The sequence below is a fragment of the Macaca nemestrina genome, chromosome 11 (assembly GCF_043159975.1).
Source record: "Macaca nemestrina isolate mMacNem1 chromosome 11, mMacNem.hap1, whole genome shotgun sequence".
Lineage (NCBI taxonomy): Eukaryota > Metazoa > Chordata > Mammalia > Primates > Cercopithecidae > Macaca > Macaca nemestrina.
The window spans coordinates 134,048,817-134,075,079 of record NC_092135.1 but is presented as its reverse complement, the minus strand read 5'-3'; the positions used below and the strand labels follow the sequence as shown (position 1 = coordinate 134,075,079).

At 45.8% G+C, this 26,263-nt stretch overlaps 1 protein-coding gene across 13 annotated transcripts in view; it reads right to left on the bottom strand.

The window, feature by feature from the left end:
- The window catches only part of LOC105473862 (ArfGAP with GTPase domain, ankyrin repeat and PH domain 1), a 644,177-nt gene that overhangs the window by 143,720 nt on the left and 474,194 nt on the right, over positions 1 to 26,263 (bottom strand). For all 13 annotated transcript variants that reach the window (XM_071073619.1, XM_071073622.1, XM_071073625.1 and 10 more), the window contains one exon: positions 23,230 to 23,391. In XM_071073619.1, the coding sequence (XP_070929720.1) occupies positions 23,230 to 23,391 (162 nt within the window). The remainder of the gene's footprint in view (positions 1 to 23,229; positions 23,392 to 26,263) is intronic.

Here is a 26,263-nt window from a genome sequence, read left to right as displayed (position 1 = left end):
TGCTGGGCAACTCCAATGCCACGCACCAACCTCTGAAAATTATCTTATATGAAATGAAATGATTTAAAAAGCCATCTTCTTGCTTTCTTAAGAGGTGGGGTCTCACTGGGATGCCCAGGCAGTACTTGAACTCCTGGCCTCAAGCGACCTTCCCGCCTCAGTCTCCCGAGGAAATTGCCTTGAAACTGTATAAGAGTGATATGCATTTTTGTTAGCACCACTTCATATTTGCTGGTTCTCTGGACCACTTTTTAAAACTGTCCAATTTTCTGATTGATCATGCTGCTTGGATAGAATAAACCCTACAAATATTGGAATATAACTGTATGTGGAGAATGAGCTAGAACATACTGAATGAAGTGTTTTTTTTTTTTTTTTTTGAGACAGAATCTCCCTCTGTCACCCAGGCTGTAGTGCAGTGGCGCAATCTCAGCTCACTGCAAGCTCCCCCTCCCGGGTTCACATCATTCTCCTGCCTCAGCCTCCCGAGTAGCTGGGACTACAGGCGCCCGCCACCACGGCCGGCTAATTTTTTGTATTTTCAGTGGAGACGGGGTTTCACTGTGTGAGCCAGGATGGTCTCGATCTCCTGACCTCGTGATCCGCCCGCCTCAGCCTCCCAAAGTGCTGGGATTACAGGCGTGAGCCACCGCGTCCAGCTGAATAAAGTATTTTTATACTGACCCTTCCAAACTTAAGGACAGAGAAATAAGAAATGTATAATAATTCTTGAGACATAAAATACTTCTCCAGTCATATTACCAGAGAATAAGTACAACACAAAAATCTAGGTAAAATTCAGCTTGTTTTACACAATACAGTAGAACATAAGCATACAGCACGTGATGTTAACTACAAACAAGTACTGAGTTTAACACGGCCACCACAACAGTGCAAACACAATTCCCCGGCCAGGAAGATGCTGACCACAGAGGGCCACCTGGCGACAGCCTCACCTCTGCTGGGCCTCTGCTGTGTGGTCTCCTTGGTGAGCCCTGCTTGGCTGCCTTCGCAGAAAAGAACCTTGCCCACCCCTGGTGGTCCCAGTTCCTCTTACTCTATCTTATTCCATTGTGTTGATCACAATCTGACACATTACACATTCACTTATTTACTGTTGCAGTCCACATGTGCTTCTAGAACCTTGCCACTCTCCATCCAGAGGCAGAGTCTATTTCTGCTACCCTAGACCCTAGGTGGGACTCTGACTCTGTTGACTACAGATGGAGTAAAATTGACACTCTGTGTCTTCCGAGGCAAGGTCACAGAGGAAACAAGACTTCTGCCCAGCCACGCACCTCTCTCATGTGATGCCTGCCCTTAGAACCCAGCCGCCAGGTTGGAAGGAAGCCCTGGCCACATGCAGAGGTCCTGTGTCGGTGTTCTGGCTGAAAGCCCCTGCTAAGGTCCCACCCAACAGGCAGCATCAACAGTCAGACATGTGAGCGACTGGGATTCGAGATGTTGCCAGTCTTGGCTTCTGAGTCTTCCAGGTGAGGCCCCAAACATCATGAGGCAGACTCAGGCCTTCCTAGCTGCAGCCATCCTAATTCCTGACCCGCAGAGGCTGCGGGGAAGCATCTTTGTGGGAACTCTGCTGGAAGGTGTGGATGGACACAGGGGCACACGTCAGCGGAGAGAGATGGGTGCTTTAAGGAGGATGATCTGTTTTGAAAACAGCATCTACTGCTCAAATAGTAACTTTGACACAACAGATAATATTTGAGCTTTTATTTTTCTGCAATTTGATTAAAACCAATAAAACAGGGTAGGAAAAACATGAAAAAAAAAAAGGTTTTAACAGGAATCCTAATGGTAGAGCTCTTGGGACAACACGGCTTGTGGGGCTGTGGGTCCTGGGGTGTGGCCCACATTTTGATGAGTCTGAGTCTCGGTGACGCTGGTCCTTCACACAGATCTAGCTGATCTTAACCTAAACCACTGGTTCCCAATCCTGGCTACACAGTTGAATGATCTAAACTGTCCAGACTGCTGACTGGCCAGCCCTTCCCCTTCTCTTTCATCTCTTCTCCTGTGGGCAAAAGGAAGACTCATGGATTCCCTCTTCCGAGGCTGTCCCTCCCAGTGAGCTGCTGCTGTGACTGCTCCAATCCATGCACTTCTCCCGCATGGAGTGATGCTTGCCAATGTCTTCTTCAGTCCTCCTCCCACTGACCCACCTCCTCCAGGGATTCCTCATCCTCCTGGACTCCTCGATTCACAACGCTTTCTCCAACCAACACCTAGGAGCTGGTGCAGCCCGAACTCTTCTAATCCCCTCTAGTTTCTCCCACATCTTCCTGGGCGGCCCTAAGCTTCGTGTGTGGCTTCACGTCCTCCTTCCACACAGGCAGCCCCTCAGCTATGCCACCAGTGTGCCCAGGCCCTGCCTGGGGCCGCCTCCCCAGGGCAAACCCTCCTCCAGCCCAGCTCGTCCTGTCCCAGCTCCTACCTCTCCCCTGTGCTCATCACCACTGAGCTGCGGACCCTCCTGATGTTTTCACCTGGTCTATTCTTCCTCCCCTCATGGTTCCAGCTGGGGGAAGGCTTAGGAACTAGGTTTTCATTCAGGACATTGTAAGCTTACAAAGTCACCAAATGGGCAGAAGAGCTGGGTGAAGCCACACGCAGCAGTGACCTCTACATAGTGCCTGGTCAATAAATACCTGTCAGCGGCTTGAATGAAAAATATCTGATTCCAAGGAAGAAGAAAGACACCACAGACTACAAGCTGTTAAGATCTGGTATTGCCTAAGTCTTACAGTTTTAAATAACAGTAACAACCATCATCACCACCTTCATCTCACATTATTATCTGAAGGACACAGGAGAGGAATTCTCAGGGGATGCAAACTCTGAAGAACAGGAAAACCACGACTCCACATTGTCGGCCAAGGGAAGCCTGACAACATGTGGTCTGTGCGGTCCTCGGGAGACCCAAACTAAAACTCAATGGCCCCAAGGTGCAGGTGCTTGAGAACTGGAGGCTCACCAGCTCCCAGGCAAAGCAGCGCTGAAGCAAATCACCTGCTGGGAGACCATGTGAGTGATGACAGCCAAGGAGGTGACAGTGACGCCCAGCCTGGGAAACACGAGCCGACCACAGCAAAAAGGGTGGGTGCAGGGGAATGAGTATGCATCCCCGATTCTGAAGTGCAATCTGAGAGCTCATCTTGCCCAGAGTGGAGTCGGCGGGAAAAAAAAAAATCATCTCTCATCTTTAAGATTCCATTTACCCACTGGGCCACTCATTACTGGAAAGTTATAGGATAAATGCAAGTGTTTCAGAGACAATGGAAAAAGCTGACCTCTGCAGACAAACGAAAACAAGGAGAAATGCCTGCATGCCTTGACTCAGTACCTGCTGCTCAGAGACACAGCCACACCCGCCAGAGGACACTTACACTAAGGTTCAGAAATCACTTTCTGACTTCAGGGTGGGGGGGGGGTCGCATTGAAGGACGAGAAATTCTGAGCAGTATCTGAAGCAGGAGTGACTGATTCATGGCAGCAAGGACAAGGAATCCACTGTCAACCACGCACCAATCAAAAGGAGTGTTAGGCCAGGCACAGTGGCTCACGCCTGTAATCCTACCACTTTGGGAGGCCGAGGCAGGTGGATCACCTGAAGTCAGGAGTTCAAGACTAGCCTGGCCAATATGGTGAAGCCCCGTCTCTACTAAAAACACAAATATTAGCCAGGCGTGGTGGCGGGCACCTTTAACCCCATCTACTTGGGAGGTTGAGGCAGGAGAATCACTTGAACTCTGGAGGCGGAGGTTGCGGTGAGCCGAGATGGTGCCACCACATTCCAGCCTGGGCAACAGAGTGAGACTCTGTTTCAAAAAACAAAACAGAACAAACACACACAAAATAACAAAAGGGGTTTTAACTACCAACCTTCTGCATACTTTTGGTTTTATTTTCTGGAAAAAGCAATAATACTTTTAACATGTTTAAATCATCTACTTTTGTAATTAGGAGGGAGCCTGAAAGTTGACTGGCTCCATTACAGGAGCTGCTTTAATTCCATATTACGCATGGATGGATGAGGACAAGGTGAAGTCACAGAATGATGTAAGAGAAGAATTTGGCGGTTCCCACACAGTTACATGGAAATTGAATAACCTGCTCCTAAATGACTCCTGGGCAAATAATGAAATTAAGGCAGAAATTAAGAAATTCTTTGAAACCAATGAGAACAAAGAGATAACTTAGCCAGAATCTCTGGGACACCATTAAAGCAGTGTTCAGAGGGAAATTTATAGCATTAAATGCCCACATTGGAAACAGCTAGAGAGGCAAGAACAAACTAATCCAAAAGCTAGCAGAAGACAAGAAATAACTAAGATCAGAGAAGAACTGATAGAGACATGAAAAACCCTCCCAAAAAAAAAAAAAAAAAAAAAAAAAAATCAATGAATCCAGTAGCTGGATTTTTGGGAAAAAAACTAAAAACAATGAATCCAATAGCTGTTTTTTTGAAAAAAATTAACAAAACAGACCTCTAGCTAAACTAATAAAGAAGAAGAGAGAGAAAAATCAAATCGAAATAATACAAAATGATGAAAGGGATATTACCACTGACCCCACAGAAATACAAACTACCATCAGAGAATACTATAAACACCTCTATGCAAATAAACTAGAAAATCTAGAAGAAATGGATAAATTTCTGGACACATATATCCTACCAAGACTAAACTAGGAAGAAGTCTAATCCCTGAACAGACCAATAACAAGTTCTGAAATTGAGGCAGTAATTAATAGCCTACCAACCAAAAAATAAATAAATAAAAAAAATAAAAAGCCCAGGACCAGACAGATTCACAGCTGAATTCTAACAGAAATACAAAGAGCTGGTACCATTCCTTCTGAAACTATTCCAAACAACTGAAAAGGAGGCACTCCTCCCTAACTCATTTTATGAAGCCAGCATCATCCTGATACCAAAACCAGGAAGAGACACAACAAAAAAAGAAAACTTCAGGCAAATATCCCTGATGAACATTGAGGTGAAAACCTTCAATAAAATACTGGCAAAACAAGTCCAGCAACACATCAAAAAACTTATCCACCACGATCAAGTCGGCTTCATCCCTGGGATGCAAGGTTGGTTCAATATATGCAAATCAATAAATGTTAAACCATCACATAAACAGAACCAAAGATAAAACCACATCATTATATCAATAGATGCAGAAAAGGCCTTCGATAAAATTCAACATCCCTTCATGTTAAAAACTCTCAATAAACTAGGTATTCATGGAACATATCTCAAAATAGTAAGAGCTATTTATGACAAACCCACAGGCAATATCGTATTGAATGTGCAAAAGCTGGAAGCATTCCTTCTGAAAACTGGTACAAGACAAGGGTGCTCTCTCTCACCACTCCCATTCAACACAGTGTTGGAATTTCTGGCCAGGACAATCAGGCAAGAGAAGGAAATAAAGGGTATGCAAATAGGAAGAGAGGAAGTCAAATTGTCTCTGTTTGCAGACGACATGATTTTATATTGAGAAAACCCCATCATCTCAGCCTAAAAACTCCTTGAACTAATAAGCAACTTCAGCAGAAATTCTCAGGATACACAAGATCAATGTGCAAAAATCACAAGCATTCCTTTACACCAACAATAAGCAAGCAGAGAGCCAAATCATGAATGAACTCTCATTCACAATCATTACAAAGACAATAAAATACCTGGGAATATAACTAACAAGGGATGTGAAGGCTGTCTGCAAGGAGAACTACAAACCACTGCTCAAGGAAATAAGAGAGGACACAAAAAAATGGAAAAACACTCCATCCTCATGGCTGGGAAGAATCAATATGATAAAAATGGCCATACTGCCCAAAGTAATTTACAGATTCAGTGCTATTCCTATGAAACTACCATTGACATTCTCCACAGAATTAGAAAAAACTATTTTAAATTTCATATGGAATCAAAGAAGACCCTGTATAGCCAAAACAATCCTAAGCAAAAAGAACAAATCTGGAGGCATCATGCTACCTGACTTCAAACTACACTACGAGGCTACAGTAACCAAAACAGCATGGTACTGGTACCAAAACAGACATACAGACCAATGGAGCAGAACAGAGACCTCAGAAATAATACCACACATATACAACCAACTGATCTTTGACAAACCTGACAAAAACAAGCAATGGGGAAAGGATTTCCTACTCGGTAAATGGTAGTGGGAAAACTGACTAGCTATATGCAGAAAACTGAAATGGGACTCCTTCCTTACACCTTTTACAAAAATTAACTCAAGATGAATTAAAGAGTTAAATGTAAAACCCCAAACCATAAAAACCCTAGAAGAAAACCTAGCCCATACCATTCAGGACATAGACACGTGCAAAGACTTGATGACAAAAATGCCAAAAGCAATGGCAACAAAAGCCAAAATTGACAAATGGGATCTAACTACACTAAAGACCATCCACACAGCAAAAGAAACTATCATGAGAGTGAACAGGCAACCTACAGACTGGGAGAACATTTCTGCAATCTATCCATCTGACAAAGGGCTAATACCCAGAATCTACAAAGAACTTAAACAAATTTACAAGAAACACACAACCCCGGCCGGGCGCGGTGGCTCACGCCTGTAATCCCAGCACTTTGGGAGGCCGAGGCAGGCGGATCACAAGGTCAGGAGATCGAGACCGCAGTGAAACCCTGTCTCTACTAAAAATACAAAAAACTAGCCGGGCGAGGTGGCGGGCGCCTGTAGTCCCAGCTACTCAGGAGGCTGAGGCAGGAGAATGGCGTGAACCCGGGAGGCGGAGCTTGCAGTGAGCTGAGATCAGGCCACCGCACTCCAGCCTGGGCGACAGAGCGAGACTCCATCTCAAAAAAAAAAAAAAAAAAAAAAGAAACACACAACCCCATCAAAAAGTGGGCAAAGGATATGAACAGATACTTCTCAAAAGAAGACATTTATGCAGCCAACAAACATATAAAGAAAAGCTCAACATCACTGATCATCAGAGAAATGCAAATCAAAACCACAATGAGATACCATCTCATGCCAGTTAGAATGGTGATTATTAAAAAGTCAGGAAACAAAAGATGCTGGTGAGGCTATGGAGAAATAGGAATGCTTTTACACTGTTGGTGGGAAAGTAAATTAGTTCAACCATTGTGGAAGACAATATAGCGATTCCTCAAGGATCTAGAGCCAGAAATACCATTTGATCCAGCAATCCTATTACTGGGTTTATACCCAAAGGAATATAAATCATTCTGCTATAAAGACACATGCACACATATGTTTATTGCAGCACTATTCACAATAGCAAAGACATGGAACCAACCCAAATGCCCAACAATGACAGACTGGATAAAGAAAATGTGGTACATATACACCATGGAATACTATGCAGTCATAAAAAGGAATGAGATCATATCCTTTGCAGGGACATGGATGAAGCTGGAAGCCATTATCCTCAGCAAAGTAAGACAGGAACAGAAAATCAAACACCGTAGGTTCTCACTCATAAGTGGGAGTTGAACACTGAGAACACATGGACACAGAGAGGGGAACACCACATACCAGGGTCTGTTGTGGGGTCAGGGGTGAGGGAAGGGAACTTAGAAGATGGGTCAATAGGTGCGGCAAACCACTATGACACATGTATACCTTTGTAACAAACCTGCACGACCTGTGCATGTATCCTTTTTATTATTTTGTTTTTGAAGAAATAAAGAAAAAAAAGAAAAAAGAATTTGGTGGTTCTTTGAAAAGCTGAACAGAATTACCAGATGACCCAGCAATTCCACTCCTAGGTTTATACCCGGAAAAAACTGAAAACAGGGACTCAAACAGATACTCGTATGACAATGTTCACTGCAGCATCATTTACAATAGCCAAAAGTTGGAAACAATCCAAGTGTCCGTCAACAAACAAAATATAGTAAATCCACACTATGGGATATTATCCATCCTTAAAAAAGAGTGGTGTATGGACACATGCTACAATATGGAACATCATGCCAAATATAAGATGCCAGACACAAAAAGATCCATATTCAACTATCACATGATTCTATTTATATGAAATATCCAGATGACGCAAATTCACAGACAGAAAACAGATCAGAGGTCACAGGGGCTAGGAGAAGTAGAGGCTGGGGAGTTGTTGCTTCATGGTTAGCAGGTTTCTGTTTGGAGTGAAAAAAATGTTTTGGGAATGGTGGTCATGGTTGTCCAGCACTGTCAATGTGCAAATATAATTCAATGGCACTGAATTGGACACTTAAAAATGATTAAAATGCAAATTTTGTGTTACATACAGCCATGTATCCCCATCGTTAAGTGATGCATTCTGAGAAACGTGTTGTTAGGCAATTTTGCCATTGTGTGACCACCACAGAGTCCATACATAAGCCTAGATGGCGTGGCCTACCACATACCCAGGCTGTGTGCAGAGCCTACTGCTCCCAGGGCATAAACTCATACAGTATGTGACTATACCAAATACTGTCGGTGGCGGTAACACAATGGGAAGTGTGTATTTAAGCATCTAACCATAGAAAAGGCACAGTAAGGACATGGTATTCTAATCTCATGGGACCACCATCACATTACATGATCCATCATTGAACAAAATGTCGCAATGTGATGCACGACTGTATTTTGCCACAATAAAACAGTTCAAAGAAAAAAGAAAGAAAAAAAGGGAATAAGAAAGGGAGAAAAAGACAATGATGAAGTTCTGGATGGGAAAAGAAGAGAAATTAAATAAGAGAAGCAAGGACAGCCTTACAGGAAAAAGGAGAATGGAACAGAAAGAGGGAAAGGAGAAAAAGGGGCCAGAAGGTAGGAAGTGATGGGAGGTTGGGCTGGGGAGGAGGAGCTGAACAAAAGGAGGGGGCCTAGTAAGAGGAGAAGCCCCCTGCCCGGCCCCCAGCCCCGGTGGACGCCCTCCCAGCCGTGTTCCCTGCAGCAGCACTGGTCCTTTGCACACCTGTACAGAGACCCTGCCGCAGCTTCCCCTTGCTGGGCACTTCCATAACCCCCCATCTTGCCCCTTCCACCAGCCCCAGCATCCTGGGAGACCCCTGAGGCCAGCTTCCTCTCCCAGCAAACGGCCCTGCAGCAGTGAGTACACTTCCAGAGACCCTGCAGGCTTATGGAATGTCTCCTCATGCTCACACATCACGCATCTGAACAGTGTGGAGGAGTGTTTTCAAATGCTTTTTAGGGGTTGGGAAAAGAATTAAGACAAGAACTGGATTTGGCCTATACACGAATGGGTATCAAATCTTGTCTCAGAACTCAAGTAAAAGAACTTGGGAAAAAGTAGTTCTCCTGGGCAAACTAAGCTGATGGGCAATCAGAAGTAGAAGGCAACAAGTCACTGATGACATAACATATTAATCTTTGAATGTTCAGAAGGAAAGAAAACCAATTTCCCATCAAGGACATTCTGGAACCACTCAGGACACAATGGTGGAAGTCTGGAAAGAATGGCAACCAAGGGCTGGCTTTGGTTCTGCCCTTCCACGAATGGACTGGGCAGGTGTTTCTGTGCTGCTCAAAAGGAAACAGGGCCTAAACCTTCTCTATGTCCCTTCAATGAGCCTGGGAGAGCAGATGAGGAAGAGGAAGGTTGAAAATTCCTATCTTCGGTAGTCCCCTAGAGCCAATGATAACACAAGTTACTTTTACCATGTATGAGTTCTTCAAACCAACACCCCACGACAGCAGTGCCTCATCGGATGAATCATCCCCCCTTCCTTCTGACCACCTAGCGATGACCCTCCCAGTTGATGTCCCCACGTTGTGCAGAATAAAGTAATATTTGGGGGGGAAAATCAAGAAAATAGTGACAGATCTTAAACGGCTGAATTAATTGGCCTGTTGAGGTAATTATATGTTCATTGTAAGAGTGACTCTGCACTCACAGCTAAAAGTGTTTCTGCATGTTTACTGACTCTTTGATTCTCCTTAAATGTGAGAAATGGATTTACTTGTCCAGGTAAAATTACCAGGCTGCAAAGAGATCATCATTATATATGCCAGCTTTCCAAAATTACAGCCTTTGAAACTTTGATCATTTGGTTCTTCGTGGATCTGATATTTTCCAAGTGCTGTAAAAACGCCTTCTGTCAATCTGCTGAAGCACAGCCTCCAGTAAAATGTCAGAAGTTTTTATGGTTGGAATATTAACTTATTAAAATTAAGAAACACTCTTCAGATAACCCATAATAAAACCCCTTATTTTATATGAACTTATTCTGTAGGAAGAATCCTAGACAAGCCAAGATTTGGAGGCAAGACCACTGAGAAGACAAGCACCCCTTCCAGGGGGAGGGAAGGTCACCGTGGAGACGCGTCAGAGGCAGCAAGCACTGCTGCCCTCACCTGGATCGGTGGCCCTACTGCCGCTTTCTATGTCTATGGCCTTGAGCAAGTTACTTAAACTTTATGACCCTCGGTATCCTCGGTTATAAAAATGCGGATAATGGCACCCACCTCCCAGGTTTTTGTGAGGGTTATGAGACGCTGTGTGCAAAGCATTTAAGCCCAGTGCCTGACACATGGCAATAGTCAATAATTGATTGTGATGATATTGCTAATAGATTGACAACTATGAGTTTCTGTTTTGAGATTGATTTCCTCTCTGAAAGAGGCATCGCTAAATGTGTATTCTGGTAGAAAATATTTTATTTTCATGAAATTCAGAAAGAAAAAAAATACCACTGTGTGTGTGTGTGTGTGTGTGTGTGTGTGTGTGTGTGTACGCATGGAACATGAACTTAGAAATCCTGGTCAGCTCTCTCAGGGGTGTTCTGGTAACCATGCCTACAGTATATCATGGCTTCTGCAGAAAACCAACTGAAGGGGAAAATCATTCCTACCTGAAGAAAGCAAGAAAGATCCAAATGAAAAATCAAGCCAAAGAACAAAGCTACCTATTTATTGAATTAAGAAGAGTCAAATCAAGTGATTGAAATACCTGCTGGAGCAATGCTAGGACTCTCATCCCTTACATAAGCTTAGTGACCAGAGGCCCCCAGGCAGCGTGTCTTGGCAAGTTCAAGACAGACTTTGAGAGACATCTCACAGTGATCACATACTCTGAGATGTCCAATTCCTTAAGCCTTGCAGAAAATGTTAAAAACAAAAAACACCTTAGAAATTGTCCTAACAATTCTAAGACAATCCTTAAGACAAGAATCGGAATTAACAGCATAACATGAAGAGGCAAAAAAACTTGGTTTATACCGGTTTTCACTTCTACATAGTAACACTGGTTTAATTGTCTGACTTTCCTAACAGGCAACATCATGCCTCATTCTGGTAGGAAACAATCCCATCCTTTCAAATGTCCCCAGACTTCAAGATCAATAGCAAGGGGAGGGAGGAAACAATGGGAAAAAGCCTTTTGGGCACAGGGTAGCAGGCTGAGCCCAAACCCAGCAATGCTGACGTGAGCTCCACGGTCACACGGAGCGACCACTCAACAGTAGGAAGAATTCTCTGCCTATTTTCCTGCAGATGAAAATATCTTTAGATAATTAATGCTTTTATGCCAAGATGGAAACTAACCGCCAGATCTCCTCAAAGCTTGGAGCCTCCCCTGGATCAATCCGGGAACCTGAACACGGTGGCCACATAATTGAACCTGTCCTCGACGCTCAACATGTGTGCTCAGTGGCAAATGCGGTGAGATATCTTAAATATTATCAAACACTGTTATCATTAAACAGAAATTAGATGGAAACAAGGGAAGCCTAACAATTGACTAGGAGTTCGGATGCTCTCAATGGCTAAATATGTCCATTTTTCACCTGAAGCCCTCTCCAAACGCAGTTTTGCTATTAAGCAAAACCCAAAGAAAGGTAATCAATTCCAACTAAAAAGCACTTATCCTGGGATGACGACGTACAAGGCACTTCAAACCCCTGGCTGCCTGCCAAAACCCAGACAACAGCCATCAATGTTTCCGACTATTCGAGGAGCACAGGGGCCATGCATAATTGACTAGAAGATGGGCTAAAACTGTGCCCAATCAGTGTGTGATCAAAAACGCGTGGAATATTCAGCGCCACTTGATTACACGGAGGTTCGTCCTTTCACTCTCCTCATGAAATCTCTTCAAGGTCCACAGTACTGTAATAAGATCATTACTGTCAAGCGGTACGAATCGCAGGCAATGAGTCTTGGGATAGGGAGTCATACTTCACAAGCTCCCCTGCTTTCTCTTGCTCTCTTTTTTTTGTATTTTACTGCATGCAGAGGCAGCAAGGCGACGAGGTGGCAGATAATGATCACATCACTGTGTGGCAACTAGAAAGGCACTTTTAAGAAAAAGCAGAGCGAAATCAGCTTAAGAGAAAACTAAAACATTTTTCCTTTGCTTTTTTCCACTTAAAAAAATTAAATAGAATTAAACTGTGTGCAGTAGGCACTTTTCATGAACTCTGATACAATGTCATTGATTTTACCCATTTGATAGATTTTCATATTGCAGCAAAGCCCATTACCCCACAGACAAATGGCCAATTTTCTCCATGTCCCACGTGCACAAGAGGCCCTTGTGAAGTTGTGTGTGCGTGCACGGCAATGCCTGCTGAAGCATTCACTGCGCCTGTCCTTTCATTGGCTCCACACCCTGGTGCCTATGGTATGTCTGAGATGAGAAAGGGGTGGAGCGGAAAGCCAAGAGGGTATTAGCAAAGATTACTAAATAAACACACAAAGTTTATCTCAACTATACCTTCTCCAAAGCATGAATAATACATCGTGATAAAATGAGAGTGAGTCAGTAACCATGATCGGACCCCGCAGCCAGGCGAGACAGGCATTTGATTAACACTTAAATCAGCGATGCAGGATTCAAATGAACGATGGGAGGGCTTAATCAATCGCCACCCTCCTCCCTCCAACCTCAAACTGCCCTTAAAAATGCGCACTCTAGCTGGCTGTGGTGATACATGCTTGTAAATGGCAGCAACTCAGGAAGCTGACATGGGAGGATCTCTTGAGACCAGGGATTTGAGACTAGCCTGGACAACACAGCGAGACCACATCCCAAAAACAACACAAATACACTTCTCTCATCAAAAAAAAAAAAAAAAAAAAAAAGGCGTATCAATCTTAAAACGAACAGGAAAACTGGGTTTACTGCATCTGAATTAAATGTCCATAAGTCCAAAAAAATTTCAAGAGATGTCCCCTTGTAACACAGCCCATCTTATCCTGTAGGTTCTAACTGTCAGCAAAGCAGCTGAAGCAGCGATTTACATCTTTTTTAACAAACGTATCAGAGTGTGTGTGCACTGTTTGCAAGGAAGCCATACCACAACCCAACAGGCCTCCTGAGAAACCCAGCAAAGGAATGACTGTTCCCCAGTTCTCAAGGGCAGTGGTGGGGATCCGTGGGCACGGCCCTGCTGTGTGCAGAAATGGACATGCACAGAGGGAGAAGCAACTCTGAGAGCCACAGGATTGAGAGTCAGAGGCCTACAGAAGGCTCTCCTCCCACTCCAATCCCCTGAAGCCTTTTCCAGGTTAACAGATGAAATGCAAAGCAAAATACAGACTTCCAAGTCCCAGAGGCCACTCATCTACTGGCCTTGGGCAAATTACTCAACTTTATTCAACCCTCTTCCTTATTTGTGACAACAGAAATGCCACCACACACCTGCCAACACTGCACAGGGTTGTTTTAAGGATGCAATGAGGTAGCGCACATTTACGAGCAGGCAGTAAATCCACGGTGTCCTTCCTCTGCATTGGATGATGTCTCCTGACAACAAATCCAAGACTCGGGAGGGAAGAGTGAAGAGGAAAGGACAGCTGTGATCTGTCCAAGCAGTTTCTGACCTGAGAGAGTCCATGAAATATTTTCCTTAAATGGCATATGGTGGGTGGGTGAGTGGGTGGGTGGGGGCCATAGGGACATTAATCCCACAACCAGGAATAGAAAGTGGCATGGTTTTACAGACTGAATGTTTGTCTCCCCCAAAATTCACATGTTGTAGCTGTAACTCCTCACCCCACCAACATGCTGGTATTTGGAGACTGGGCCTTTGGGAGGTGATGAGGGTTAGACGAGGCCATGAGGGCTGGGCCCTCATGATGGGATGGGTGTTCTTATAAGAAAAAGAAGAGCTTCTCTCTGTGTGTGTGTGCACACCACAGAAGGGCCACATGAGGACACAGCAAACAAAGGGCCACCTGCAAGCCAGGAAGAGAGTTCTCCCTAGGAACAGAGTCAGCTGGCACCGTGATCTTGGACTTCGCAGCCTACAGAACCATGAGAAATGAGTTTCTGCTGGTTAAGCCCCCAGTCTGTGGCATTTTGATATGGCAGGCTAAGACAAACGGTAGGTGCAATTTTATTTCATCCTCCCCATTTGCCAAGTTGCTTCCACATAGACTAAGTTTTACATTAGTCAATATCCCGTTTGTTTTACATCTTTAGACAGAGGAACGAAGTCGCCACTGCCTGTGAGATAAAACACTGCCTAGTTTCATTATTGCCAGGGCTGGGAGGAAAGACAAAGCGAGCTCAGCTAGAACATCTGAAAATATAACCCCCTGGGCATCTCTACTTCCCGAAGCCCAGGCCGCACGTGTCTAACAGAGCATGGGAACATCTGAGGGCTGCTGAGGCCGAGAAAAATGCCCTTGTGCATGAGATGAGAACCTCTCATACCTTGCTGCTGAACATTTCAATCTGCATCCCTGTACTTTGTGTGTAAAATACATGCAGCTGAGAAAGTATAAAAGAGTAGATGAGGATTTAGAATAGTAAGGAAGACACAAGTTGAACAGCACTGGCCGCCAGAACCAGCCCCTCTTCCGGCTTCAGGACCTTGGTCAGAGTGGACCATAATTTCACCGTGGCTTAAATGACATACAAAGAGCCTGAGAGCTCAAACATTTTGAGACCATCAAGAAAAGACTTCAAGACAGATCCTAGATTCTGATGAAAGTCGACCAACGCAGGGTCTCTCAAGCTAGCCCGAATTATACTCCCAGGGTGCACAGAGGAAAACATGGTGTCCCGAGTTCTCTGCTGGTGGACACCAGAGCCCGTGAGCAGCTCAGGCTAACCGAGCCTCACTTACAGGAGAGAATCTCAAAGTCTAGCTAAAAAAAGGAGGTGAGGTCCGTCACATTTCTGTATCTTAGAAAGGGATCTTGTGAGTAGTCAGCATTTTTCAAAGGCGAGTTTATGCTTCTGTGTAGCAGGAGGCTAAGGAGCTCAAACGCTTGTCTGTGGTGTCAGGAGTTGCCTAGGTACCCCCAGGAGCTCCAAGCCACCTCCTTACAAGATTTAGTTTGTTTTGACTTTTCAGATTGTTTCCTTTTTTTCTCCTTGGAATAGCAGATATTTCATTCTCTGTAGAATGTGTGTGAGTGTCTATTGCCCTTTGGGGAACCTCCCTGAGGTCCTCCAGGCAGCTGGGGGTGCCCTGTGCTCCTGCATATCCAAGTTTCCCAGCGTGTTTCTACTTTCTCCACTGGTCTATGTGCGTCCTGATGGCTGGGCTGCTTCAGTTAACGTCCCATCCAGCATCAGACAAAACTCTTGAGTGCAGTAGGTGCTCAATGAACGTTCTTGGACCTGAATCTAACCCCTTTAAGTTTGCGTGTGCTTAAAAAAATTAAAAACAAACAAACAAACAAAACCACACTACCAAAAATCCTTCTGTGCATCGGTTCATCATGATGGAATCCTCTGTTCTGGCTGCCCCTGCTGTGATCGACTCATCTTTGTTTATTTCTGACCTGCCGGCTTCCACAAAGGATCTGAGAGCGCTTACAGCTTGTGTGTGTTTGTGGCGGCCGGACCGTACCCTGCAGGATGGCTTTTGAGTCAACTGTGCCCAATCTACAATGTCAATGTCTAGAGTAAACACAGATGATCTCCTCAATTTCAGCAACTTCATTCTCTCGGAAGCTGGAGTTACAACCTGAGAGCAAACTGTCTTTGGAAAAGTCATCTAGTTTGTAGGGAGGAGGCAAGTCCATCAGGATACATGACAGCTCAAGGGTGAGGAAACCCAGCCAGTCTCCCGATACCCTTAGCAGAGTCAAATGACTGCATTGCCAGTGTATCTCCCAGGAAAATGTTCTGATTCTTGGTTTTCCACATTCGCTATAATGAACTGTTCAACTTAACTGTTCAGATGCACTAACCAGTGGTTCACCAATAAGGAAGTTTAATTAAGAAGTCCTTATTGTATCAAAAAGTACTGTTGATTATGCAGTTTTTAACGGAGCTGATTGTGGAGACTTCTTGTTCCCTTTCCAGGATAGCTGCCAATGGTAAACAAGGAGCAGACACGGGAGGTGCCAGTGGAACGTTGACGGAGATGAAAAGGAGAAAACCCAAGGGAGGAATGACATTAACACTCGTGCAACTGGATCTCCCCTCCAGCTTCCTCCAAATAACACAGAATTCAATGTGAAAGCCCCTCTAGACCGGATATAAACCTGGAAGGTAACAGTTTCCGGGCCCTGACACCTTGCCAGTCATGTGCTCACCATCACGTGCATACTAATTGCACCCCAGGAGTGAGAACAGATGAGAACCTTGTGCTAATAAGACTCTTACAACCTTGTTATATTCTAAATAACAAAACAAACACACTGTCCTCCCAATCACGGCATGCGAAATCCCCAAACTACCCAGCAATGGCTCAAGCTGCATGATAGTCCATCTAACCGGATGGTTACAGATTAACTGAGAGCTTCCACGCACCCACGTATTGCTTTTCTGTAATAATGAGTATGCAAGAAAAAAAACAAAACAAAACAAAAAAACACCGTACGTTACGCATGCACGATTCTTTAATTTCTCTCCAAAGTGCCTTCCAAAACATCAACTAATTAATATAAAAAAAAAAGTCCTAAGGTAAAAGGTAACTGATCAAGAAGAGCAACATCTGTTTCTTAGCATCTAAGTAAAAACAAAACTCCATTTTGTGACTAATTAAATCACCACCACTGGCGTTTAAAGTTGTAAATAGGCAACATTTAATGAAAAAGTAATGCTTTCTGCAGTTTTATTAAATAAGATAACCATTATGTGCTCAATCTGCACAATAAAAATTAAGCTCTACAACAGGTTAGCCTTCCCTAACTTTTACAACTCAGTGCGTTTTTGTGCTTCTTCTGAATTCCCATGCCTTTCTCGAATATTCTGCCTGACATCCTCGTTATAGTTTCTTGCATGTCTTATCTCCATAATCAGGCTCTAAACTCCTTGGAGAGAGAGAGGAACTGAGTTTCATTTCTCAACGTCTCCCATGGAGCCAAACACACAACGCTCTCCCTGTGGTGGTTGCTTCATATTTGATGAAAGAATTAAATGATCCACAATTTCAGGTTCTCCTTTGAAAGAGTGAAGGGAAACTAAGTCCTGGGTGACCTCTGCAACTCTGGAGTTAATGAAATTTGTCAACATTTCATTGCTCAGTGAGTGCAGCTGTGATGAGCAATTCATTTTCTACCATAACAGTGAGAGGCCCATTTGTGACTTACCCTCTACAGGAGAATCTTTCAATATCCATCCAGGATCAACCACACAATGGTGCGATAAAGACCAGAATGAACAACCAAAGGAACAAGATGAGAAGGATAAAATAAATTCCCTTCTGAGACCTTCAGAACAAAGCGCTGTGAACCCAAGAGGAGGAAAACACCAGGATTTCTGCATACCCTCTCGTATAATAAGATTGGGTAAATCCAGCCCGGTCCTGCATTTTTAAAGAAAGATCTTTGCTACACAACTTCTAGATGTTATGAGACATATAAAAGTCAGTGTCTTTACATGGAATCTGAGAAATATCAAGGAAGCTATTCAGTGTGCCCCACTCCCAGATTCAAAAGCAGCTCCACATACCTCAAAGACTTGCTTTTTGCCTGGTGGAAAGAGTTTGAGGCAGAGAATCAAGAGACAGTTCTGTCACCTACCAGCAATCTGACCCTGGACAAGAAAGCCACTTAACCTCTCTCTACTTCAGCCTTTTCACTGGGGAAACAGGGAAATTAGCACTTGATGCAAACTTGCATGAATGTTATAAAACTAACGAGAACCACCAGGTTCGGGGCCACAGAATGGGACTGCAGAGACCGTTCATTTTAGCAATGACAACCTCACTACTGGACCCAAGATAAGAAGATGCCCAGAAAGTATTGTAATTCAAAGACAATGCCAAGAGGTGACAAGCCATTAAAGATCTGGAAAATCCCAGATCTTTTCCAGGTGCTTTTCCCTGGAAACATACCCTTAAACTCGGACCTGGTCGGGAATCCAGGGCCGTGGTGCAATCACGTTCCAGAGCCTGGGTTCCTCTACCGTGGTCCAACCCATGCAGACCCCATGCAGAGTCAGGGTCACTTCCTCTCAGGTGGCCCTGGTTCATAGAGCTTTTCCTAGGGTTCTTAATATCAGAACCAAAATACATCTCCTTGAGGCTTCGACCCATCAGGTCCCATGGTTACCACCTGGGCCATCCAGGACAAGTCGGGCTGCCCTTCACTCGGCAGACTTTCCACCAGCTGGTCACAGTCTCCGTGCCTCATGACCCTCATCCTCATCACCACCCTTTTCTCCAGTCACTGCATGCTCCCTCCATGCATGGGCTTCAGGCCCCGTCATCATCCTGCCCAGTCACATCTCAAGTTCCTTCCACTGGTCTACAGTGACCAGGCAGCACAGCAGCCCGCCTGTGATGTAAGAGCCTAGTGGCGGGCTCCGTCATCCACACATCTCCTGGTAATCCTCAGGACCCAAAACATACACAACAAGGTAAGGGATTCTCCAGTCACAGTCCCTGCTCCTGCATCTTTCCAGATTCATCCGATTCATGTTAAATTGTAAACCTAAGAAAATAAATGCTCTCCTTAGGCTGGGGTCTGACACCCTCTGCCATCTGGTGCAGAACAAAGTGGCCGTTCTTCAGCAAAAAGAGCACAGCAAGGACCTGTGCAGGGAGAAACTCAATGGCAGGAACGGCCCTATGTCCACCGGTCACCCTGACAGCCCCGTGCAGACACAGCGTTTCTGGGTTTGCAGCAGCAGATACTGATGATTCCTACCATTAGCCTTTACTTTCTGCATAAGCACGCCACAGAGGTAAGAAACAGCCAGAGTGAGAACCTCTGCGCTCGGCTAGGAGTCTAGGAAGACCTTCTGGCAGGGTCCTTGTCGCGCACAGCTGGGGAAGGGCGCCGAGGTCTGTTCAGGAAGCCGCGAGGGCTCCCTGGGCCAGGCTAAAGCCAGACCCTGGGGGATGATGGATGGGAGCACACACCCGTGCCCTCTAGAGGCTTCGTTTCCTGTGCTTGCGGACCACCAGCAGAGTGGCATGGCACAGGCGGCAGGAGGTGCTGTGAAAGATGAACACCCTACGGCTTCCGCTGGTTTTGTCTTGGTCCTGGGAGCCAACTGTGTGAACTGGCATCTGGGGCTCTCAGGCCTTTTGGCTTCTGGTTGGATTTGGTCAAGGAGGGGCCACTGGAGACCAGTGGGAGGGAGAAGAGTGAGGTCACCCTCACCCTCCCGGTCACCACAGCTGGATGTGTCTCTCTTGAAGGCCACAGATCCTAGCTGGAAGCTTTCCCAGATACTTGCCCTCTCTTCGCCCCATTACATCCCAGGTTCTACACCAAACCCACCACTCTCCCCGCACCTCTGCAGACAGTCCCAGGAAGACTCTCCTTGGTGAGCCAGCTTGCGAGCCCCATCCCATTCCAGATTCATCAGCTGACTTCAATGCATTCTACTGACCAATGGATTCAAAGGACCCTGAAGAATTTGCTGACTTCAATGGAATTTTATTTTTCTTATACTCTAAAGAGATTTGAACCTAGTTATTTGTTTCAATAGGTTATGTTAAAAACCATAAAATTCAACTACTTAACACACATCTTCTATACAACTTTTTATATCTGTAATTCCAACTTTTCAGCACTTGGTCAGGCGACAGAGAACACACTAGAAGTAACTAGTCACAGAGCCTTGCAGGAAAGAGAAGCAGAAATGCTTTCTTATAACTGAACAGTATTCTTAGAACATAAAATACAGGCCAGGTGTGGTGACTCATGCCTGTAATCCCAGCATTTTGGGAGGCTGAGGTGGGAGGATTGCCTGAGCCCAGGAGTTCAAGACCAGGCTGGGCAAAAGAGTGAAACTCCATTTCTACAAAAATACAAAAAATTAAGTCAGGTGTCATGGTGCCTGCCTGTGGTCCCAGCTACTTGGGAGGCCGAGGTGGGAGGATCACTTGAACCTGGGAGGTCGAGGCTGCAGTGAGCCATGATCGTACCACTGCACCCCAGCCTGGGTGACAGAGTGAGACTCTGTCTCAAAAAATACAATCAATCAATCAATCAATCAATAAAATAAAACAAAACATATATAACTAGCTTTATTTTCAAGAACAGAATGTTTAATTTGGGTGTTTTACACAATGTACTTTGAAGGAATTAACAGTACATAAAACGATCAAAAACATCGTATATCATTGAATCTACAATGATAAGATATGTTCTGACTTTAGAGATGTTACAATTTGGGGGGAAAACATGGCTTTGAAAAAATGAAATATAGACTGTTTCATAAAAGCGACTCATTTGTAGTCTGATAGGTAACTTTTCCCAGGGAAAAATGATACATTTTCTTTTTATAAATAACTTATGACTTATTTTCTATTGGAAAGATGTCATAGCCGCTGACATAGAGACCAGACTCTCCTAATTAGAGAGTGGGTGGTTCCCTCGAAACCTCTGCCTTGGACTTCCAAACACACGCCACCCACTTACACATCCATGTTTGAGACACTTGCCATTTCCTCATCTCGGAGTTTCCATGGTGCCTGAAATCTTTCTGCTGGTGTTACCACTTCGGCAGTAAGACCCTTTAAGGAAAGGGGTCCCCAGTTGCTGCTTGGACACAGACCGTCTCAGCCTTGGTATCCACTATTGCCTGGCACCCACATACCATCCCACTCACTCAGCAAGTGGACTCGAAACATCAGGCATCCAACATGGTCACGGTCACTTGTCAAACTTCCTTCAAACGCACCCGTGCTGAAGGGAACACTGGGTAGTACCAGCTGCTCAATTAAATGTGCAGAAATGCTACTGATTTATGGTAGCGCCCCCTCCCCGCCCCCATTCACTTGTTTACACAGCAGTCAACACGTGGGTGGGATAACGAAAGTGTATCTAAGTGGCAACGGTCAGTTCCTACCAGGCTGTGCATTAAAAAAACCCACAGACCTCGACTGGAAACACACAACAAATGCAAGAAGACGTGTACCTGTGAAAATGAGCACACGGCCTGACCCTAAAGGGAATCTAACCCCTGCCCCTGTGTGTGCAGCCTGGGGGTGTGGAGGGCACAGGCTGCCCACCCTGGGGGAGGCTAACCTTCTTCCCAATCAGGGAGGGGTGGCTGCACGTGCTTGCCAGGGTGATTTTTGCCAAACAGTTGCCTGAAGGAGTCTTACCAACACAAAGCGCTTGTGGCTGAATCCGTTTTCAGTGGGAAGGTCAGTGGCACCTGTGGCTGCTCTGACCCGTAACCATTACTTTCCACCATCGCTGACTTAACGGAATTATCCTCACTCACCACTACATGAGAAAAATCTTTTTTTTTTTTTAAAGACAGAGTCTCACTCTGTCGCCCAGGCTGGAGTGCAGTGGTGTGGTCTCAGTTTACTGCAACCTCCACCTCCTGGGTTCAATCAGCTCTCCCGCCGCAGCCTCCCAAGTAGCTGGGATTACAGGTGCGCGCCACCACACCCGGCTCATTTTTGTATTTCTAGTAGAGACGGAGTTTCATCATGTTGGCCAGGCTGGTCTCAAACTCCTGACGTCACGTGATCTTCCTGCCTTGGCCTCCCAAAATGCTGGGATTACAGGTGTAAGCCACCGTGCCCGGCCGAAAAATCAGTTTTTATTGCCTCAATATGTTAGCAGAAAGCTTATAGGAGGCAAAACGGGAAGAAATGTCGTGAAGGAGAAAGGCTTCCAACCGTTCTGCAGAGGCTGGCGGGCTACTCAGAGTTCTGAACTTCAGCTTCCTGATGATGAAGGAAATGATGCTCCCCGCCTCGGGCGTTATGGAAACACACAACACACCCCACGCTCTGCCCCTTCCCTGCTAACACACGCACCTTGGGTTCACGCACTCCGTTCTGGACATGCGGAGGGGAGGGGCCACTCCCTCTAATGTGGCCACTGTCTGATAGCTCGCGGGTTTGAACCCTCAATCGAGCAGAGTATCTGGAAAAAGCGTGGCAGCCATAGAGAAAGGACGGAAGCCATAAAGGTTGCCCCTGGGCACGAGACCCTTGCTGAAGACACGCTTTTACCATTGCCGGTCTCACAGGTATAACCACACTCTCTTACCACTGCCGGTCTCACAGGCAACAATTCATGTTCTGACAACAAGGTTCTCAAATGTTAATTTTTCCTTTTAAGTATTCCTTTGTTACAACTGCGCTAATTTTACCTCTCATAATGTGGGGTGTTTGTGTGTATGTGTGTGTATGTATGCATGCACTCACGTGTCTCTACTTGCATCTATGGAATTAAAAAAAGGGAATTCATTTGGAGGAGCCACTTCAGGAAGCTCAGCTTCAGCCATCAGTGGCAATAAAAATGAAGTAAGGACTCAGGTGAAAGGAGACCTCACAATGAGCGGTGACAACTGGAATATTAATAGAGCCCACATACCAGAAAGAGCTGATGGACATTAACAGAAGAGGTGTTTATCATAACACGTTGCTAAAAGCTGAAATCAAGGCAGGTGTCTGGTTAGTTAAGAGTCACCAATATCAGAGACGATTCCTAAACTAGAAGTAGGCACCGTCCCCAGCAGAGTCATGCAGCATGGCCCGCCTTGGCTGGAGAGGACACTCGCCCAGGCTGCCAGGGTGGGCGAGACCTCAGAACCGGATCAGGCTCGTAGCTGGGAGACCAGCACTCCTACCAGCTACCAGCAACAGCGGCCAAGAGTGAGAGCAGATTTGGTTGAGAAACATGAGAATCAGACAGTGATGAAAAGGTCCCAAGGGCCCTCTAGTGCCACCTTGCAAACAGAAAGCACATTCGGTGACCAGCATTACTGTGCATTTGTGGTGCTAAGGGTGTCTCATTTCACACATTTGAAGAATAACAAAAGAATTTTCCGAAGTGGAGACTCTCTCCCTGGACACCCCGGAGCCCTTACCTTCAGCAGTGCCGGACAGGCCATCGGCTTTGAAGTTGCTAGTGCTTTTCTTCCTTCGGTGCTTCTTTCTGTTGGCGTGAGGGGAGGGGGGCGGGTCGAGCTTGGGGCTGGTGGTGCTGGAGATGCTGGGGCTGGAGCATACGGAGTCACCCAGCCCCGTGTCTGCCGTTGGACCGGAAAAGGCAAAAAAATGCAGAGAGTGAGCACTTACAAAGTAGAGTACGCAGAAACAGCACAGCCACGCTCCTCCCACATCACACGGGGTCCTGCAAGTAACATCCCATCACTGCATTGCTGGGTTGGAGGCCCAGAGCCTCTGGTATGAGATGGGCTCAGTCCCCCTTGCTCTACTGTGCCACCTGCCATCTAAAAACAAGCATTTATTTTTCTATCACCAGCATGCTATGGATAAGTTCTCCTTCTCTCCTTTGCATGACTGGAGCTCTGCAAAAGGAAAGGGGTGAGTTTATGCTTTTTAGTTGTCTTTCTCTTCTTAAAATTACCTTGATATGTTAGAAATGAAAACGATGCATTTAGGAATACATTTGGAAATATCATCTGAAATGGGTTTGACTCCTGTGGGTGCGCAGGATAAGGGATTCCTGATCCTTTCTTCTGGCCTCAATATTACAGATGACTGTAACTTCACCTTGTTTTATTATCAGTGAAAAATTCTATGCTATGTTTTTCTCTCTCTCACCAATGTCCAGTGACAGTGTTTGGAAGTCGATATAGCAGGCCTGCCAATTTTTGATTCACTGAAGCCACTTAGAAAAATTTCAAAACCAGTGCACACGTGATTATTCACTGTAAGTGAAACTCTCAATGTATTATGTCCATTTGTATCTTATCAAAGAGAAGGCCAAAGTGGTATGAAATAACCAGAATGCACATATAATTCAACCAGGGTGGAAAAGTACACTGAACATGTGCAGGAAAAACAGGTGGTGCGTGCCTCTGGAGTCTTGAAAAGTTTTTGTTTTACGATTCAGCATCTTTAAGTCCAAAGTCAGAGTTCTGTGCAGCACACTGCACCCATTCAGCTGATTTTTTGAGCACTGACTGTAAGCCAGCAGCTTTTCGAGATGCTGGGAGCTGCCACTGATTGAGGAGAAACAGATAAAACATTCCTGCCCCCAGTGGGAACCCTCTAAAGTGGAGTGGCAGTGACATGGCAGCCGGGCTAGAACCTAGAGTCCACCAGAAGCTGGTAAGAGTTACGGGAAAGACAGAATAGGAACACGGGGCATCGAGGCTAGGAGGTCTGGGAGAGGTGGCAGCAATGGGGGGTGTCATTTAAAATAGGGTAGCTGGGGCAGGTCTCACTGAGCAGCAGGGGACACTGAGTTAAGACTTGAAAATGGCAGAGGAGTGAGAAGGTAATGAGGGCAGAGAAACAGCCAGAGCCTGGCTCTAAGGAGGGAGCCTGGTGTGTTCCAGAAACGGAGAGGGGGCCGGAGTGGCGGCGGCCGGTGTGGGTGGGGGAGGCCTGTGGAAGGTGGCACTGGAGAGGAGGGGGCTTGTGGGCCACCATGAGGACCCTCTCCTGTGCTTTGGGGGAAATGGGGAGCCACTGCAGGGTTTTGAGCAGAACAGTGACATGATTTCAAATATAAAGATAATGGAAATCAAAATGAATTGAAAATATGTATATTTTGCAAAGTTCTAGGAATTTTTATTTTATGTTGAGAAGTGTAAAAACATTCAATTTAAGGTATCTGAGAAATACATACGGTCCCAAGAACACCCCGATGCACGTTCCCGGCCGCCCTAAGGCAGAGACCCTTTGCCCCTCTCTGCACGGTGGGAAGCGTCACCTGTTATTGCACGCACCCTTTACACGCGGAAGAAGAGGGCTGTGGGGAGCTTCTCCTGCGAAGGGGGTGAAGGGCCACTCCAGGGTTCCTGCAGGGCAGCCCAGGCGGCACTGGACACCATGAGACCCCTGCGACTGTGTCAACCGTGTGCACTCCTTGTGGGTGGACACTCACTCACAAAAGGTGGAAGGTCCCTTCACCACTTTAAGGAGTTGTGAGAAATGTGGCAATTCGGTGTCTCAGCGACTTTCCCTCTACCAGGGCGGAGGTGCTTCCTATGTACGCACATCCTTAGATGCAGAGGCACACGGACAGGTCAGTGTCCCCTGGTGGCAGGTGGGAGGGAGGTAACGTCAATGGCAGAAATCTGGCTGTCAGCTTCCTGGGGCATCACTGCTGTGACTCCACCATCACGGCTCCTCTACTGGTCTTCTTGCCATCTCCTCCATCCCTAGAGGAACGGGCTCCCCTCTCTCCATCCCTAGAGGAACGGGCTCCCCTCTCCTCCATCCCTAGAGGAACGGGCTCCCCTCTCCTCCATCCCTAGAGGAATGGGCTCCCCTCTCTCCATCCCTAGGGGAACAGGCTCCCCTCTCTCGCTAAATGAACCTTCCTAGCTTGTCCTGGTTCCATCTTTCATCCTCACGTGTCTTGGCCAGGTCACTTTCACTCATTCCTCCCTCTCCATCGCTTCATTCCTGTCCTCAGAGGTCCCAAGATCTTTCACACCTGCTTCCCTACACCTTTCCTTAACCCCATTATTCCTTAAAGAATTATTTCCTTAACCCTTGAAGCCACAGTCTCAACAGCAAATACTCATCCAAGGTCACTACCCATCGGGGCTATTGCAAGCTCTACCTTCAGCAAAGCGTTCAGGGCTCTAAGCAATCCGCTGAGGCACGTGGTGTCCCTACTACCTCCACTTTACAGATTAGAAAACCAAGGCACAGGGGGAAGTTAAGTAACTTGCTGAAGTCACAGAGCTCGGTCGGGTCTGCTCAAAACCGCTGCAGACCTCTCCAGACAAGGTTCCTATCCAGATAGAGGGTTTAAATCCATTGCGTTTCTTCCTGACTCCTTGAAGTCTGGCTTCCCTCACCACTGCTTCTTCAAAATGGCACACTGTTTCACTGTGCCTTCCTTCGCCCCCTTAAGCCTTCCTTTCCCTTATCATGCTAACTGTGCCGACCCAAGATGCCATGTTTTCCTGCCTCTCC